General features: G+C 46.4%; 1 protein-coding gene across 2 annotated transcripts in view; it reads left to right on the top strand.

Annotated features, from left to right (window-relative positions):
• The window catches only part of LOC123752784 (sphingosine-1-phosphate lyase), a 76,228-nt gene that overhangs the window by 27,501 nt on the left and 31,696 nt on the right, over nt 1-17,031 (top strand). For both annotated transcript variants that reach the window (XM_045734841.2, XM_045734908.2), the window contains exons 6-7: nt 9,705-9,866; nt 16,011-16,085. In XM_045734841.2, coding sequence (XP_045590797.1) covers nt 9,705-9,866; nt 16,011-16,085 — 237 coding nt within the window. The remainder of the gene's footprint in view (nt 1-9,704; nt 9,867-16,010; nt 16,086-17,031) is intronic.

Below are 17,031 nucleotides of genomic sequence, written 5' to 3'. Positions count from 1 at the left end.
TAACATAGCACACACACCTAGGAAACTAAATGAAATTGTGCTTGTGGAGATTGAGCTCTGGCTCTTCGGTCCCGCCTCTCAACTGTCAATCAACTGGTGTACAGATTCCTGAGCCTATTGGGCTCTATCATATCTACACTGGAAACCGTGTATGGAGTCAGCCTCCACCACATCACTGCCTAATGCATTCCATTTACTAACTACTCTGACACTGAAAAAGTTCTTTCTAATGTCTCTGTGGCTCATGTGGGTACTCAGTTTCCACATGTGTCCCCTTGTTCGTGTACCACCAGTGTTGAATAGTTTATCCTTGTCTACCCTGTCAATTCCCCTGAGAATTTTGTATGTGGTAATCATGTCTCTGAATATTCAGTGGCAAATCTCTGAACGTTTTCTAGCTTTGTCTTGTGCTTGACAAGGTACGGGCTCCATGCTGGGGCCGCATACTTCAGGATTGGCCGTACATATGTGGTATAGAAGGTTCTGAAGGATTCCTTACACAGGTTTCTGAAGGCTGTTCTGATGTTAGCCAGCCTCGTATAGGCCGCTGGTGTTATTCTTTTGATGTGGGCTTCAGGAGACAGGTTTGGCGTGATATCAACTCCTAGATCTTTCTCTCTGTCCGTTTCATTATGTACTTCATCTCCCATTCTGTATCCAGTGTCTGGCCTCCTATTTCTTCCGCCTAGTTTCATTACCTTACATTTACTTGAGTTGAACTTTAGTAGCCATTTGTTGGACCATTCCTTCAGTTTGTCTAGGTCATATTGTAGCCTTAACCTATCTTTTTCCGTCTTAATCCTCCTCATAATTTTTGCATCATCAGCAAACATTGAGAGGAACGAGTCTATTCTTTCTGGGAGATCATTTACATATATCAAAAACAATATAGGTTCAAGGACTGATCCCTGTGGGACTTCACTTGTAACGTCTCGCCAATCTGAGACCTCACCCCTCACACTGACTCGTTGTCTCCTGTTGCTTAGGTACTCTCTTATCCAATGGAGTACCTTCCCTTTCACTCCAGCCTGCATCTCCAGCTTTTTCACTAGTCTCTGGTGTGGTACTGTATCAAAGGCTTTCTGGTAATCCAAAAATATGCAACCAACCCAGCCCCCTCTATCTTGCCTGATTTATGTTGCCTGGTCGTAGAATTCAATTAATCCTGTGAGGCAGGACCTGCCATCCCTGAACCCATGTTGATGCTGTGTTACAAAGTTCTTTCGCTCCAGATGTTCCACTAGCTTTTTTTTTCGCACAATCTTCTCCATCAGCTTGCATGGTATGCAGGTTAGGGACACTGGCCTGTAGTTCAGTGCCTCCTGCCTATCACCCTTCTTGTATATTGGGAATACATTGGCCGTCTTCCTAATTTTAGGCAGTTCACCTGTTACCAGTGACTTGTTGTACACTATGGAGAGTGGTAGGAACAGAGTTTCTGCTCCTTCCTTTAGTATCCATGGTGGGATTCCATCCGGGCCTATAGCCTTTGTCACGTCCAAATCTAGCAGATGCTTCCTCACCTCCCTAGTAGTAATCACAAACTCCTCTAGTGATGTCTAGTTAGATATTCCCTCTCTTACCTCTGGAACTTTTCCTTGCTCTATTGTGAATACTTCCTGGAATTTCTTATTAAGTTCTTCGCCCATTTCCTTTTCGTTCGTAGTGAATCTTTCTGCCCCTATCCTCAGTTTCATTACCTGTTCATTCACTGTTGTTTTTCTCCTGATGTGGCTATGCAGCAATTTAGGTTGAGTCTTTGCCTTGCTTGCTATGTTATTTTCATATTGTCGCTCTGCCTCTCTTCTCACCCTGACATATTCATTCCTGGTGTTCTGGTATCTTTCTCTGCTCTCTAGTGTTCTGTTATTTCTATAGTTTCTCCATGCCCTTTTACTTTGCTGCTTTGCTAGCCTATATCTCTGGTTAAACCATGGGTTTCTTGTCTGCATTTCATTTTTTTCCTTTTGGACTGGGACAAACTTGTTTGCTGCGTCCTTGCACTTCTGCGTGATGTAGTCCATCATGTCTTGGGCCGTCGTTCCCCTGAGCTCTGTTTCCCATGTTATATCTGTTAGGAATTTCCTTATCTCCTCCTAGTTTCCCTTCTGGAATGCCAGCCTTTTGTTTTCTGGTCCCTTCCTTGAGTACCTTAACCCTTCTTCGACCAGATACTCAAACACCAGTACACTGTGATGACTCATACCCACGGGGGCTTCGAGACCGATTTCCCTTATGTCTGAGTCGTTCAGAGTGAAGACCAGGTCGAGTCTCGCTGGTTCATCGTTTCCTTTCATTCTTGTGGGTTCTCTGACATGCTGGATTAAAAAGTTTTTTGTCACCACCTCCAATAGTTTAGCTCTCCCTTTTCCTCACCTCCATGTGGTTCCTTCTTTTCCAAGTCTATCCTTCTGTGATTGAAGTCCCCTATGATGAGCAGATGGTATCTATCGACACACACTCACGCATATGTGTGTGTGTGTGTGTGTATTCAACAAGTTGCGTTTGCAGGGGTTAAGCTCTGCTCTTTCGGCCCGCCTCTCAACTATCAATTAATCAACTGTTACTACTATTTACCCCCCCCCACACACACACACCAGGAAGCAGCCCGTGACAGCTGACTAACTCCCAGGTACCTGTTTACTGCTAGGTAACAGGGGCATTCAGGGTGAAAGAAACTTAGCCCATTTGTTTCTGCCTCGTGCGGGAATCGAACCCGCGCCACAGAATTACGAGTCCTGCGCGCTATTAACCAGGCTACCAGGCCCCACACACCTGTGTGTGTACTCACCTAGTTGTGCTTGCGGGGGTTGAGCTCTGGCTCTTTGGTCCCGCCTCTCAACCGTCAATCAACAGGTGTACAGGTTCCTGAGCCTACTGGGCTCTATCATATCTACACTTCAAACTGTGTATGGAGTCAGCCTCCACCACATCACTTCTAGTGCATTCCATTTGTCAACCACTCTGACACTAAAAAAGTTCTTTCTAATATCTCTGTGGCTCATTTGGGCGCTCAGTTTCCACCTGTGTCCCCTTGTGCGTGTTCCCCTTGTGTTAAATAGACTGTCTTTATCTACCCTATCAATTCCCTTCAGAATCTTGAATGTGGTGATCATGTCCCCCCTAACTCTTCTGTCTTCCAGCGAAGTGAGGTTTAATTCCCGTAGTCTCTCCTCGTAGCTCATACCTCTCAGCTCGGGTACTAGTCTGGTGGCAAATCTTTGAACCTTTTCCAGTTTAGTCTTATCCTTGACTAGATATGGACTCCATGCTGGGGCTGCATACTCCAGGATTGGCCTGACATATGTGGTATACAAAGTTCTGAATGATTCTTTACACAAGTTTCTGAATGCCGTTCGTATGTTGGCCAGCCTGGCATATGCCGCTGATGTTATCCGCTTGATATGTGCAGCAGGAGACAGGTCTGGCGTGATATCAACCCCCAAGTCTTTTTCCTTCTCTGACTCCTGAAGAATTTCCTCTCCCAGATGATACCTTGTATCTGGCCTCCTGCTCCCTACACCTATCTTCATTACATTACATTTGGTTGGGTTAAACTCTAACAACCATTTGTTCGACCATTCCTTCAGCTTGTCTAGGTCTTCTTGAAGCCTCAAACAGTCCTCTTCTGTTTTAATCCTTCTCATAATTTTAGCATCGTCCGCAAACATTGAGAGAAATGAATCGATACCCTCCGGGAGATCATTTACATATATCAGAAACAAGATAGGACCGAGTACAGAGCCCTGTGGGACTCCACTGGTGACTTCACGCCAATCGGAGGTCTCACCCCTCACCGTAACTCTCTGCTTCCTATTGCTTAGATACTCCCTTATCCACTGGAGCACCTTACCAGCTACACCTGCCTGTCTCTCCAGTTTATGTACCAGCCTCTTATGCGGTACTGTGTCAAAGGCTTTCCGACAATCCAAGAAAATGCAGTCCGCCCAGCCCTCTCTTTCTTGCTTAATCTTTGTCACCTGATCGTAGAATTCTATCAAGCCTGTAAGGCAAGATTTACCCTCCCTGAACCCATGTTGGCGATTTGTCACGAAGTCCCTTCTCTCCAGATGTGTTACCAGGTTTTTTCTCACGACCTTCTCCATCACCTTGCATGGTATACAAGTCAAGGACACTGGCCTGTAGTTCAGTGCCTCTTGTCTGACGCCCTTTTTGTATATTGGGACCACATTCGCCGTCTTCCATATTTCTGGTAGATCTCCCGTCTCCAGTGACTTATTATACACTATGGAGAGTGGCAAGCAAATTGCCTCTGCACACTCTTTCAGTATCCATGGTGAGATCCCATCTGGACCAACAGCCTTTCTAACATCCAGATCCAGCAGGTGTCTCTTGACCTCCTCTCTCGTAATTTCGAACTCTTCCAAGGCCACCTGGTTTACCTCCCTTTCTCCTAGCACAGTGACCTCACCTTGTTCTATTGTGAAGACCTCCTGGAACCTTTTGTTGAGTTCTTCACACACCTCTCTGTCATTTTCAGTATACCCGTCCTCGCCTGTTCGAAGTTTCAATACCTGTTCTTTCACTGTTGTTTTCCTTCTGATGTGACTGTGGAGTTGCTTTGGTTCGGTCTTGGCTTTGTTTGCTATATCATTTTCATAACTTTTCTCTGCTTCTCTTCTCACCCTGACGTACTCATTCCTGGTTCTCTGGTATCTCTCTCTGCTTTCTGGTGTTCTGTTATTCCGGAAGTTCCTCCACGCCCTTTTGTTCAGTTTCTTCGCTTCCATACATGCCCTATTATACCATGGATTCTTCTGTTGCTTCTCGGATTTTTCCCTTTGGGCCGGGATGAACCTGTTTACTGCCTCCTGACACTTTTGGGTAACATAGTCCATCATACCCTGTACAGACTTGTCTCTGAGGTCTGTGTCCCAAGGTCTGTGTGTGTGTGTGTGTGTGTGTTGGTGTGTGTGTGTGTGTTGGTGTGTGTGTGTGTGTGTGTGTGTGTGTGTTGGTGTGTGTGTGTGTGTGTGTACTCACCTATATGTACTCACCTATATGTGCTTGCAGGATCGAGCATTGACTCTTGGATCCCGCCTTTCTAGCTATCGGTTGTTTACAGCAATGACTCCTGTCCCATTTCCCTATCATACCTAGTTTTAAAAGTATGAATAGTATTTGCTTCCACAACCTGTTCCCCAAGTGCATTCCATTTTTCTACTACTCTCACGCTAAAAGAAAACTTCGTAACATCTCTGTGACTCATCTGAGTTTCCAGTTTCCACCCATGTCCCCTCGTTCTGTTATTATTACGTGTGAACATTTGATCTATTTCCACTTTGTCAATTCCCCTGAGTATTTTATATGTCCCTATCATATCTCCTCTCTCCCTTCTTTTCTCTAGTGTCGTAAGGTTCAGTTCCTTCAGCCGCTCTTCATATCCCATCCCTCGTAGCTCTGGGACAAGCCTCGTCGCAAACCTCTGAACCTTCTCCAGTTTCTTTATGTGTTTCTTCAGGTGGGGGCTCCATGATGGCGCGGCATACTCTAAGACGGGTCTCACGTAGGCAGTGTAAAGCGCCCTAAAAGCTTCCTCATTTAGGTTTCTGAATGAAGTTCTAATTTTCGCCAGTGTAGAGTACGCTGCTGTCGTTATCCTATTTATATGTGCCTCAGGAGTTAGATTAGGTGTCACATCCACTCCCAGGTCTCTTTCTCGAATCGTTACAGGTAGGCTGTTCCCCTTCATTGTGTACTGTCCCTTTGGTCTCCTGTCACCTGATCCCATTTCCATAACTTTACATTTACTGGTGTTAAACTCCAGTAGCCATTTCTCTGACCATCTCTGCAGCCTGTTTAAGTCCTCTTGGAGGATCCTACAATCCTCGTCTGTCACAACTCTTCTCATTAATTTTGCGTCATCTGCAAACATTGACATGTATGATTCCACTCCTGTAAACATATCATTTACGTAAATTAGAAAGAGGATTGGTCCCAGCACCGATCCTTGAGGTACTCCACTTGTTACTGTTCGCCAGTCCGACTTTTCGCCCCTTACCATTACCCTCTGGCTCCTTCCTGTTAGGTAGTTCTTCACCCATACTAGGGCCTTTCCGCTTACTCCTGCCTGCCTCTCAAGTTTGTATAGCAGTCTCATGTGCGGTACCGTATCAAAGGCCTTTTGGCAGTCAAGAAATATGCAGTCTGCCCAGCCTTCTCTGTCCTGCCTTATCCTTGTTACTTTATCATAGAATTCTAAAAGGTTTGTTAGGCATGATTTCCCTGTCCAGAACCCATGTTGGTGCTTGTTTACAAACCCAATGCTCTCCAGGTGCTCAACAAGTCTTAGCCTAATTATTCTTTCAAGTATTTTGCAGGGGATGCTTGTCAGTGATACGGGTCTGTAGTTAAGTGCCTCCTCCCTATCCCCCTTTTTGAAAATCGGTACGACATTTGCCTCCTTCCAGCAACTGGGCAATTCTCCCGACATAAGTGACTCATTGAAGATCATTCCCAGAGGCACGCTGAGAGCCTGTGTGTGTGTGTGTGTGTGTGTGTGTGTGTGTGTGTGTGTGTGTGTGTGTGTGTGTGTGTGTGTTCGGCTAAATATATGATAACTGATGCTGAACCTCTCCAGGTTATAGCCACTGTTGAGGGGTATGAAGGTCGTGGCAGTTTTCCCCAATAAGCTCAACATCTTTCGTGGGAAATTACTTGAATGAATAATCACAAAAGTCATTCATATTCATCTTGAAAACAAGAGATTACCAAAGGATTCACAACATGGCTTTACAAAAGGTCGTTCATTTAAATTTAAATTTTGCCCCGAGGGGCGAGTTTATTGGGCAGCGCCACTCATCTTGTGAGTGAACATACCGCCATAGCAGAATGTACAACACTCCCCAATAGGAAGAAAACCCGCTGGGTTGTTCATCCTGTCACTTGTACCCAGACACAGCTGGGACTTGCTTAACTGTCTCAAGTGAACAGCTCCTCAAACAAGAAAAATAACATCTATCAACCCTTAAAAGCTTACGTTATCTTGAGGGTGCAAAATGGGGAAATCTTTTAAGAACAGTATCAATATTTGACAAATAGTGTTTTCCTAACTCAAACAATGTGGGGTTTATTATTCTACACATACTTCTGATGTCTCTCAGGTGTTCACATTCACGTAGATAGTGGTCAAGGCGGTGTCCATCACTCTCACCACAGATTCTGCAACTTCGCTGATCAACTGTTGTTTCCATTCCATATCTCCATGGATATTTGTATCCAAGACGGATTCTCGCTATTACTGATTCTCTCCCTCGTCGTCCTCCTCTTCGGCCATAATGATTGGGATTGCCAGCTGCAACCATGTTGTACCATCGTACAGATTCACTGGTTTGTGCTTCTATCCTCCTTTCCTCAGTTACCTTGTCACGGTGATGTTGCCTGATAATACCTCTAATTTGTAGTTGAGTCTTGGGTATGAAGTATTCAATATGGTCTCCTTCAGCGCCTTCAGCAGCCAGCACATCTGCTCGTTCATTCCCACATATTCCAACATGGGAGGGGATCCATAGAAACTTGACTCTTTCCTGATTGGTAAGTACTCTCACAGCTCTCTTAATTTCAGCGACTATTGCAAGATTTTCTGCCTGATTTTTACTTAGGCTTTGCAGTGCTGCTTTTGAATCGGTGCAAATCACTGCACCATTAGTGTTCCGTTCAAGAAACCTTAACGCCATAACAATGGCAGTTAGCTCTGCTTGCGTTGAAGAGGCATAGTTCTCAATACGTGCTTTTTCTTCATTTCTGCGTTGGAAGGTATTATCCTTGATTACCGTGTATGCTGCACCAGCCCTGCCATTGATAGGATTAGATGACCCGTCAGTGTAGATTTGATCTAGTTCATCTCCGGTTTCTTTATAAATGTCCTCGAGATACTTGTGCCTCATTTCTTGTGGTATCATGTTGGATTTTTTCATTGCCATTTCATTGATGATGATCTTGAATGAGTCATCCTCCCAGGGAGGTAACCTCTCTACAGGCAGGAGCTCACGGGCTTGCTCAAGCAGGTGAAGCTCTTCGAGGTAGCAGACTGATCTGTGATGCCATTTTTTGCTTCTCCTGTTTCCCCCTGAAAGTAGCACAGAGCTCAGTTTTTTCTTGGCAATATCATTGTAATGGGGATCTCTGGCTATCCTAATTGCAAGCTTAGCATTCAGCTCCTGAATTCTGCTTTTAACACTGGGAAGGGACGACTCCTCTCGTAGATTAGACGTTTTGGCAGTTCTTGGAACTCCAAGAATGATTGTCATGGCTTCATTTTGAATGCTTTCAAGCCTTTTCATATCGCTTTGGGAGTAGGTGCACAGAACTGGTGCGGCATAGTCTATGACGGAGCGCACATAGGCTGTGTACCTCATTTTAAGCACGGCAATAGAGGCTCCATGTCCATTCCAGGTCATAGCTTTCAGTGCCCTGAGTCGACTTTTGCATGTTCCTATGAGTTGATTGAGCTCCTCTTTCTTCCCCTTGTTAGAGCCGACAGTGACGCCAAGGTACCGATAGTGGTCAACCCATTCAAGTGTTACACCATTAATTTGCAGTTCTTCATTTGCTCTCCGCTTGTGATGGGAGTATGCCTTCGTCTTGTTTGTGGAGAGAGTGAAACCGAGCTCAATACATTTCCTTCCGAGGAGTTCAATGGACTGTTCAATTTTTCCCAAGGTGGGAGCTTGTATTAGGACATCATCTGCATATCCCACTTGTTGTGTTCCTTCCGGAAAATCAATATTTGCAATGGCGTTCATAAGTACATTGAATAGTGTAGGGCTTAAGACTCCGCCTAGGGGGGTCCCGAGTTCCATATTCATTGTTCTGGAGACTGCTCCATTGAAGCAAACCTTGGCTTTCCTCCCTGTGAGGTAGTCTTCAACCCATTTCATGAGTCTTCCCTTGACACCCATGCATGCAAGCTCGTCCAGGATCGCAATCCCCTGTGCTTTGTCGAAGGCTCCTTTGATGTCAACAAATACAGAGTACCTAGCCGTGTCATTAGCCAAGTAATTAACTATACAATTTGCTGTGCTCCGTCCTTTAACAAATCCATTGACCCCCTCTTCTAACCTGCCTATTTTGTGCAACAGTCGGTTTAGGATAATCCTTTCAAGCATCTTGCAAGTGCATGACACGAGGCTGATAGGTGTGTAATTACCAGGGTCATTAGGCTTCATGTTTCATAAAATATGCTCTCATTTTTCCCAGCATATTCAAAGCAGTAAATTTGATACAGTAACTAATGAAAATGACACTGATACTAATCACAAAGACAGATTAAAAAGGCAGTGTCTGGGATGCTCCCGGACGCAGGTTCGAATCTTCGTCACGGCCCTTGTGGATTTGTTCACAAATTAGAAAGGTAGAGGCTCGTGGTATTGGGGTGTTGTCCTAAATTGGATAATTCCACATTTAATTCAAAAGAAACGTACTTAGACTGGAATGAAATTCCAGTGGGGGAAACTGTTCCTTGTGGAGTGCCTCAGGTGGAGTGCCTCAAGGTTCTCGCCTGAAACCTTTTGTCATTTTCCATACTTGTAAATAATTTAGACGTGGGATTGACCAGCAACATTAGCAAATGTGTCTATTCCTCAACACTTTCCAAGCCTAGTCCATCGGCTTGGAAAGCCGATGGACTAGGCTTCTTGGCGACATTCTCGTCACCAGGAAGACTAAATATTTGTGTATTACAGATAACCTCAGGTGGGTCTGAGAGCATCTTGATGGCAGTGAAGGCAATGCGGGACTGGGGTCGAGACGTGAAGGGCATCAACAAGGCTGAGATTGTAGCCTGCGTGACGGCCCACGCCGCCTTTAGCAAGGCTGCCGACATACTGGGAATGAAGCTTCGGCAGGTTAGTATGTTTAGCTTACAGGGGACAGATTCACGAAGCAGTTACCCAAGTACTTACGAACCTGTACATCTTTTCTCAATCTTTGGCGGCTTTGTTTACAATTATTAAGCAGTTAATGAGCTGCGAAGCACCAGGAGGCTGTTTATAACAATAACAACAGTTGATTGGCAAGTTTGCATGCTTGTAAACTGTTTAATAAATGTAACCAAAGCCGTCAAAGATTGAGGAAAGATGTACAAAATATACAGAAAGATTCTGCCCGAAACGCTTTGCGTAATAGTGGCTTTAGGCATTGTATGTACTAGCTCTATCTATTAACCAAACAAACTTTGTAAAATCTCTTTATGTATGTACCTTACCTAAATAAACATTTATTTATTTATTTTACACGTTCGTAAGTACTTGCGTAACTGCTTCATGAATCTGGCCTCAGGTTCTTGGCGACCAAACTGGTAAGACACTCGCCTGGCGTTCCGCGAGCGCTATGTCATGGGTTCGTATCCTGGCCGGGGAGGATTTACTGGGCACAATTCCTTAACTGTAGCCTCTGTTTAACGCAACAGTAAAATGTGTACTTGGATGAAAAAACGATTCTTCGCGGCAGGGGATCGTATTCCAGGGACCATAGGATTAAGGACTTGCCCGAAACGCTACGCGTACTAGTGGCTGTACAAGAATGTAACAACTCTTGTATATATCTCAAAAAAGAAAAAAAAAAACACAGTTCAGAAAATAAGGAAACGACGACGTTTCGGTCTGTCCTGGACCCTTATCAGGTTGTGTGATAGAAGAGAGGAAGGTATGAGATAATAAATAAGGTAATTCTTACCCATTATCGTGTGAAAAATGGGTAAGAATAAGAGAAAGGGGCAAAGCTTAAGTCAGATCACGTTTGTTAAGAAGGTTAGACCATTTAAGTGTTCACCGTGAAACAGAGACAAAAAATTTTTGCAGGTTTTTAGCTTTAAATTCATTCTTTTTTTGGTCTCATGAATTTCCAATTTTTGAATTCTATGATTTATGTAAACAATTTGAATGCTTATTTTACGTGTGATTTAATTAGCAAAACATGATATTTATACGTACTTCATAGAGATAATTTTAAAGTTCAAATTCATTTATTTTATTCAGTGCTGAATGCAGCATGAGGAATTAGTAGGGGAAAAGGAGACAAAGAGGACCCCTTTTTGGAATTTAGAGCCAGGGTGGAAATAAGCGGGAATAGTTGCTGCTTTCTGTAACTTCTATTTGCACGGTCAGGTGGTCCGAGGTCATTAGTATTTTTCGTCGGTGATGGGTGAGTTCCGCCAATGCAAAGACACCTAGTTGTGTAAGGCAAGACGTACATTTGTAATCGTCTATTTGTGTAGGTATATATTTTTTTAGAGGCTTTAGTTCTTTGGAACCAGTCAAAAATCTGGCTGTTTGAATCTGTTCTAAAAAGCTGTTATAGTAAATCATATTATTCATATTTCTCAAAGGCCTGTACATATAGGGGGGGGGGGACTCCAGCAAAGCCACGTCCTCATGAAGGGGCTCGGCAAGCTCCTCAACAAGGACCCAGATATGCAAGACGACAGCCAAGTGCGAACGTACCCTGCAGACATCCGCACCAAGATGTGCGTAGTCACAAAGCATAGTCATCTGCTCGTGGAGCTGCCGCATACCCACTTCCTCGGGAAGTTCCAGAGCAAATAAGCAAGACTGAAGTGGGGCAAAGTGAGCCCCACCCAAAAACACATGAAAGATGGAGTTCGTCTCCCATCAGTGAAGTGCACAGGAATTTTTGCCAATACCCCAAGGAAAAAAAGACGGTTGTCATTGAGCCAGAATGAGCCCGAAACCACAAACTGTAATCAACAAGAGGAGATGGACCAGAATTCAAAAGAGGCAGGATCCATCATAGAAAAAGAGGCCCAAACTATGCAGGAGGTACCGAACCAAATTCACACAAACTACCAACGGTGCAATACAGGAGAACAGAAACCTCCGGAAAATATGAGTCAGAGTCGCCAAACGTGACCTAGAAATGAGCGGGGAGAGGAAGGTGTCCTCCTAATGAGAAGGCTTAGGGCATGGAGGCAGATGTGAAAGCGAGCATGCTAAGTCCCCGGTGGGACCAGAAGACTCAAAATTCCTCCACCGTCGATTTGGAAGGAACCAACTCCAGGGAATGCCGAGTTATGTCCAGAGTAAAGCCCCAAACTGACTACGAAACCCTCAGACACTTCAGAGCCTGAAACGGGGATAAAAGACCAGAAGTGGGGCAAATCACACCCATAGGAGGAAGTGCGAACCAAGTCCAGGTGAAGGTCACCAACACCTCCAACCCTGAGTCCCTAAGACAACAGAGGCCAACTCCAGGACATCCAGCCAATCAAGATGTCACAAATGAAAACATGGGCAAACATAGCCCATAAAGTGGCAGCTGCCTGGAAAGACTCGAACAGGGAGGTAGAATCCGTTAATGCAGAAACCAAGTGAGAACAAACCTCACAGGACTCTGGGTCATAAACATTCCCAACCCAATAAGCAGCATGGCGGAGGCAGAAGAACTATTATCAGGTAGCAAAGACGATGAACACCACTCAAACTCGCAAAACGCAAAACAGGCTTGCTGGACTCTCCATAAAGACCACAACATAGACCTAAGGGGATTCCAAGGGGCCGAAAGGAAAACCAAGCAGGTACCCCAGGCATTGGGGCCGCTCACCAAAGAAAACGGGAGCCACAAGCAGCATAATACCTGAGCTGCAAGACGGCATGTAAACAAACACACTGGACTTCTGGTTCAAGTTCATCTGAAGGAGTTGCGTGGTGACCACCGGCCAGGTCGGACGCTCCTGAGGTCTCTCCGCACTGGCTAGTGTTTACGTTGGGTGATTGCTTGTTTGTCCTGCTGGTGGTGGTTTGCCACTGACAGGGTGACGTTTGCCTTAGCCATGGGGACGTCTCGCCCTCCAGTGCAGAGGACATTGTCGGCTGGTCTAGCGTTTACGGTGCCGGTGGACCATCCATTGGTTGGTGTCGCCCTGGTGGACGTGCTTCATGTGCACCTGTCGGACCTGGTGGGCGTCCAGCTGCTTCAGGGCAACTGTGCTGTGGTCAAGTTCTGCCTCCAGGCTGCCTTTCAGGCGTTTCTCGAGCGTTGTGAGGGGCGTGTTTACCCTCTCCCTGATTCAGCTGGCTCACTTAAGGTGGTGAATCTTAGTGTCACCTTGACGTCTGTGGCAGTGCATGGTGCCCCCTTCGAATTTCAGGACGGCTTTTTAGCCTCCTGTTTTGAGTGATTTGGGACAGTGTTAAGTGTTCGTTGGAACAAGGTCGTTGCCGGGCACTGTGCTGGGATGCTTGATGGCTCCCGCACCCTGACGATGTCGCTGAAGTGTAGTGTACCGTCGTCGATGTCCGTGTTGGGTTACATGCTCTGCTGCCTGCATCGGGGGTAACCACACACCTGTTATAGGTGTGTTCACGAGGGTCATCTGGGTGCAGCGTGCGACGTGGGCGCAACTGGTCGGGTGCATATTTTTCGTGCAGAGGATTTTCTGCCCCTGTTGCGTTTGGACAGTACTGAGGATGAATGGTTACTGTGCCTGAGGCGCCTGATTGCCTGTCTGCTGCTTCGGCTGTTGAGGCGAGTTCTACGGCCTGTGCGACATGTCTGGTAACTGCTGTGGCCCCTGGGGTTGTTGAGCCGGTGTGTGTGGGTGTTGGGCTGTCGCCTGCACTGCGTGTAGTGAAGGATGTCCCAGTGGAGGTCCATGTCCCGCCCCCGCCTCTGGATGTAGTACCGGCTCCCGTGGACGAGGGTTTTGCCTTTTTGGAGGGGGTACTTTGGCAGGGAGAGGTGCTTGCCGTGCCTGTGTGTGTCGGCGACTGTAGTTCTGATGCTTTAATCCCTTTGCAGAAGCGTGCATGCCAGTGTTCTGAGGCTGTTTCCCTGAATGATGTGGACAGTGTGAGCGTTGTGGACTCTTCGGACGGTGTGGGTGTGGACCGTGTGGGTGTGAAGATGGTGGACATGCCTGCGGTGGAGCCTGGTGGGAGTGGTGTGGTGTGGCCTGTCTTGAAGCATTCGCCGTGGGCTCGGAGTGTATTTCCCCTTCATGGTGTGCCTTGGAAGGAGGTGGGAGAGTATGGTGCTCTGGCGTCCCCCGATGTAGTTGGGGGTTGCCCCCTGATGATCGGGATCTCGTCGTGGTGCTGAAGAAAGGTGTGCCCCGGGGGGTGTCGGCTCCTGTGCCCAGTGGCAGGGTCGATGCCGCGCCTGTGTCCCCTGCGGTTCCTCTTCCTTCGTTGCCCCGGTCTGGGGAGAGCCTTGTCCCGGCTGCCGGGGTCGTGACCTGTGAAGGTCCGGTGTTGGGCCCTTATCGAGATGCCTGGGTGCTTCCGAACCCATGGTGCTCTTCAACCTATCTGGGTGCCGGGGGTGAAGGAGTTTGTTTATCTGGTGCCGGATAGGATGTCTCAGCCAAAGGCGCCTCCTGGTGGCCGGGTGTCCTTTGACACGTGGATGATTTGGGAAGTGTACTGCTTGCGCTTTCCAATATACAAGTTCCCGGGGAAATATTAGTAGATGTCTTGCACACAACGCTACACCATGGATCAACTGACGCCATGAACTCGACGTCCCGCCCTACTGTGAGGCAAGTCTCCCTCTACCATCCACCTCTGTTTTAGTCGCCACTCCTCTATCTACGACACGTCGCAACTAGCACTTTTGACATTCTTATCCTCCTCACCGTCATCGCTTCTCCCAACATCTGTCCTGGCGCAGTCATCAGGAGGGTAAATTCTTCATGCAAACTGCACCTACTCAAGAAGAAGACTCCCAGTGTGTCTCAACACTACAAAAGGGACTCCTGGTTCAACCTTGATGCCGAGTGGACGGTTGCATGCCTCCTCCACCTGGGAGCCGCTGGATCACGTTTGGTTTTGCGATTTTGGATTTGATACTGCCGTTTGGCATCCCTATTCAACGGTCCGGTTGTATGACGCCTGGCGCGCACATCGCCGCGGGTCACCGGATTGTTGATAGATTTTTTTTCATGTGTTCTGGCTGGTTCTCCCAGCAGAGTGACGGAGTCTAGCTTCGGCTTGGCCGAAAGGTGTCGGGAGTTGGTGGGTCTTGGTGGGCTCCTGGTGTGCCCTCAGTCGTGATCACGCTGACCTTTGCTGTCCCGGAGGGCACTGGATAACCTTTGCATTTTAGCTGGGGGCCGAGTTTTTGGTTTTGCTACCTGGTGTTCTCTGTGTGGGGCGGGGCCGGTGCTTGTCACCCTGAGGGTCTCCTGGGGCTCCCCAATCATCAGCCTGTCTGCGTTTCTATGCCGCGAGGCATATTAGTTTCCAGTGATTTTCGTCACTTGTTTCGCAATTATGCTTGGTGTTTCACCTTACCGGGCTTTGCCTTAACCCTTCACGGGTACGCCGGGGCGCTCCCGATCCCACGATCGTCGTCGTCTCTAAATCAACAACAACACTACAAAAGAGCATCCCAAACCGAGGACCCAACAGAGAAAACAAGACCCATGAACAGCCCAAGGCGAGGCCCCCACCTTGGTGAGCCAGCCTCAGAGACTAATCTTGAACACACCAAATTAAAAAGGTAACCCTGTACAAGGTGGCACAGGTGGCACACAGGGAAGAAAATCCTGAGTACCTGGAGCCTGAAGCCCAGGAAAAGGCAAGACGACATGGCAAGCTGGAATCAAAACATGCTCATGAAGCCACATGAGAGGCTTCTTTTCCCATAGTTATATACCCATGTAACCGCCTACCCGCTGAAGCCGTAAATATCAAAACACTCCTGAATTTCAAGTTCCAGCATGATAAAATAATCAGGACAAATATGGGGGGACCTTTGACATGCCGCCGGCTTCTTGTCCTCATCGATGCCACTAGAGAGAGATTTAGTGGCTCTTAGGTATATTCAGGTAATAGGAAACGAAAAGAAATGACAATATTTTGGTTCGTCTTGGAAGTGATCGGGTTGGGTTATGTGTTGTGTGGCAGGGTGTTGAGACACTCCATAACAGTGAAACCACAAACTGAATGAAATGTTATTAACCGCCTTAATTGAATAATAATTGTATCTTGATATGAAATTCAAATTGTGAAGGAACGTACTTTCTCCAACAGGTGAAGATGGACCCAGAAACATGTAAGGTGAACCTGTCGGCAATGCGAAGGGCTATCAATGGCAACACTGTCATGGTAAGTCCCCTCTTGACCGTTGGAATAGTGGAGGTATGAGGCTTTCATGGGCCCTATAGATATTGCCCCGCGGGGGATAGGCTACAACTTATTACAATTTAAAAACTTTTTCATATATGCTTGCATATTTATAACTGTCACGATTTGTTATATATATATGTCAAAACACACAGAAATCACAATAGCGTGATGCATCAATGAATAATGCGTCACGGCACTTGTGGATCTCTTTATATGTCAAAATGTTTTTGTTTTTGTATCGAGGTCTTCCTCCACATCTATTTGACTGCGACTGCCTGATACCCCTTATTCTCTCACAACCTTTTATAAGCTACATATATTAATTAATGCACGGCCTGGCCTGTATTATGTAATCCCACGGTGGCCGAGTCCCTAGGCTACAGCTCTGTGGCCAGATTCACAAAAGCACTTACTCAAGCACTTACGAACGTGTACATCTTTTCTCAATCTTTGCCGGCTTTGTTTCTAATTATTAAACAGTTAATGAGCTCCGAAGCACCAGGAGGCTGTTTATAGCAATAAAAACAGTTGAATGGGACGTTTTCATACTTGTAAACTGTTTAATACATGTAACCAAAGCCGTCAAAGATTGAGGAAAGATGTACACGTTCGTAAGTGCTTGCATAAGTACTTTCGTGAATCTGGCCCCTGGTCTTATCTAGGCTTCAGCCAATACTGCAACACACAATGCACAAAAGTTAAAGACACCCGCAGGACAACATAGTCCAGTGCACTATGAAATCATATTAAGGTGATGCATGATGAGCAAACCACACAGCAGAAGACGGACAAACACTACAAACTGATGGAGTAGTTTCTCCATCTTCTGATGTGGGAAGATCTGCTGATCTGACGATACAAAACAGTCAAGCGAGCATCCAAACAAAACAGTCAAGCGAGCATCCAAACAAAACAGTCGAGCATC

This window comes from Procambarus clarkii, chromosome 1, assembly GCF_040958095.1.
Source record: "Procambarus clarkii isolate CNS0578487 chromosome 1, FALCON_Pclarkii_2.0, whole genome shotgun sequence".
In the NCBI taxonomy this organism is placed as follows: Eukaryota; Metazoa; Arthropoda; class Malacostraca; order Decapoda; family Cambaridae; genus Procambarus; species Procambarus clarkii.
This window is presented reverse-complemented; position numbering and strand designations above follow the sequence as displayed.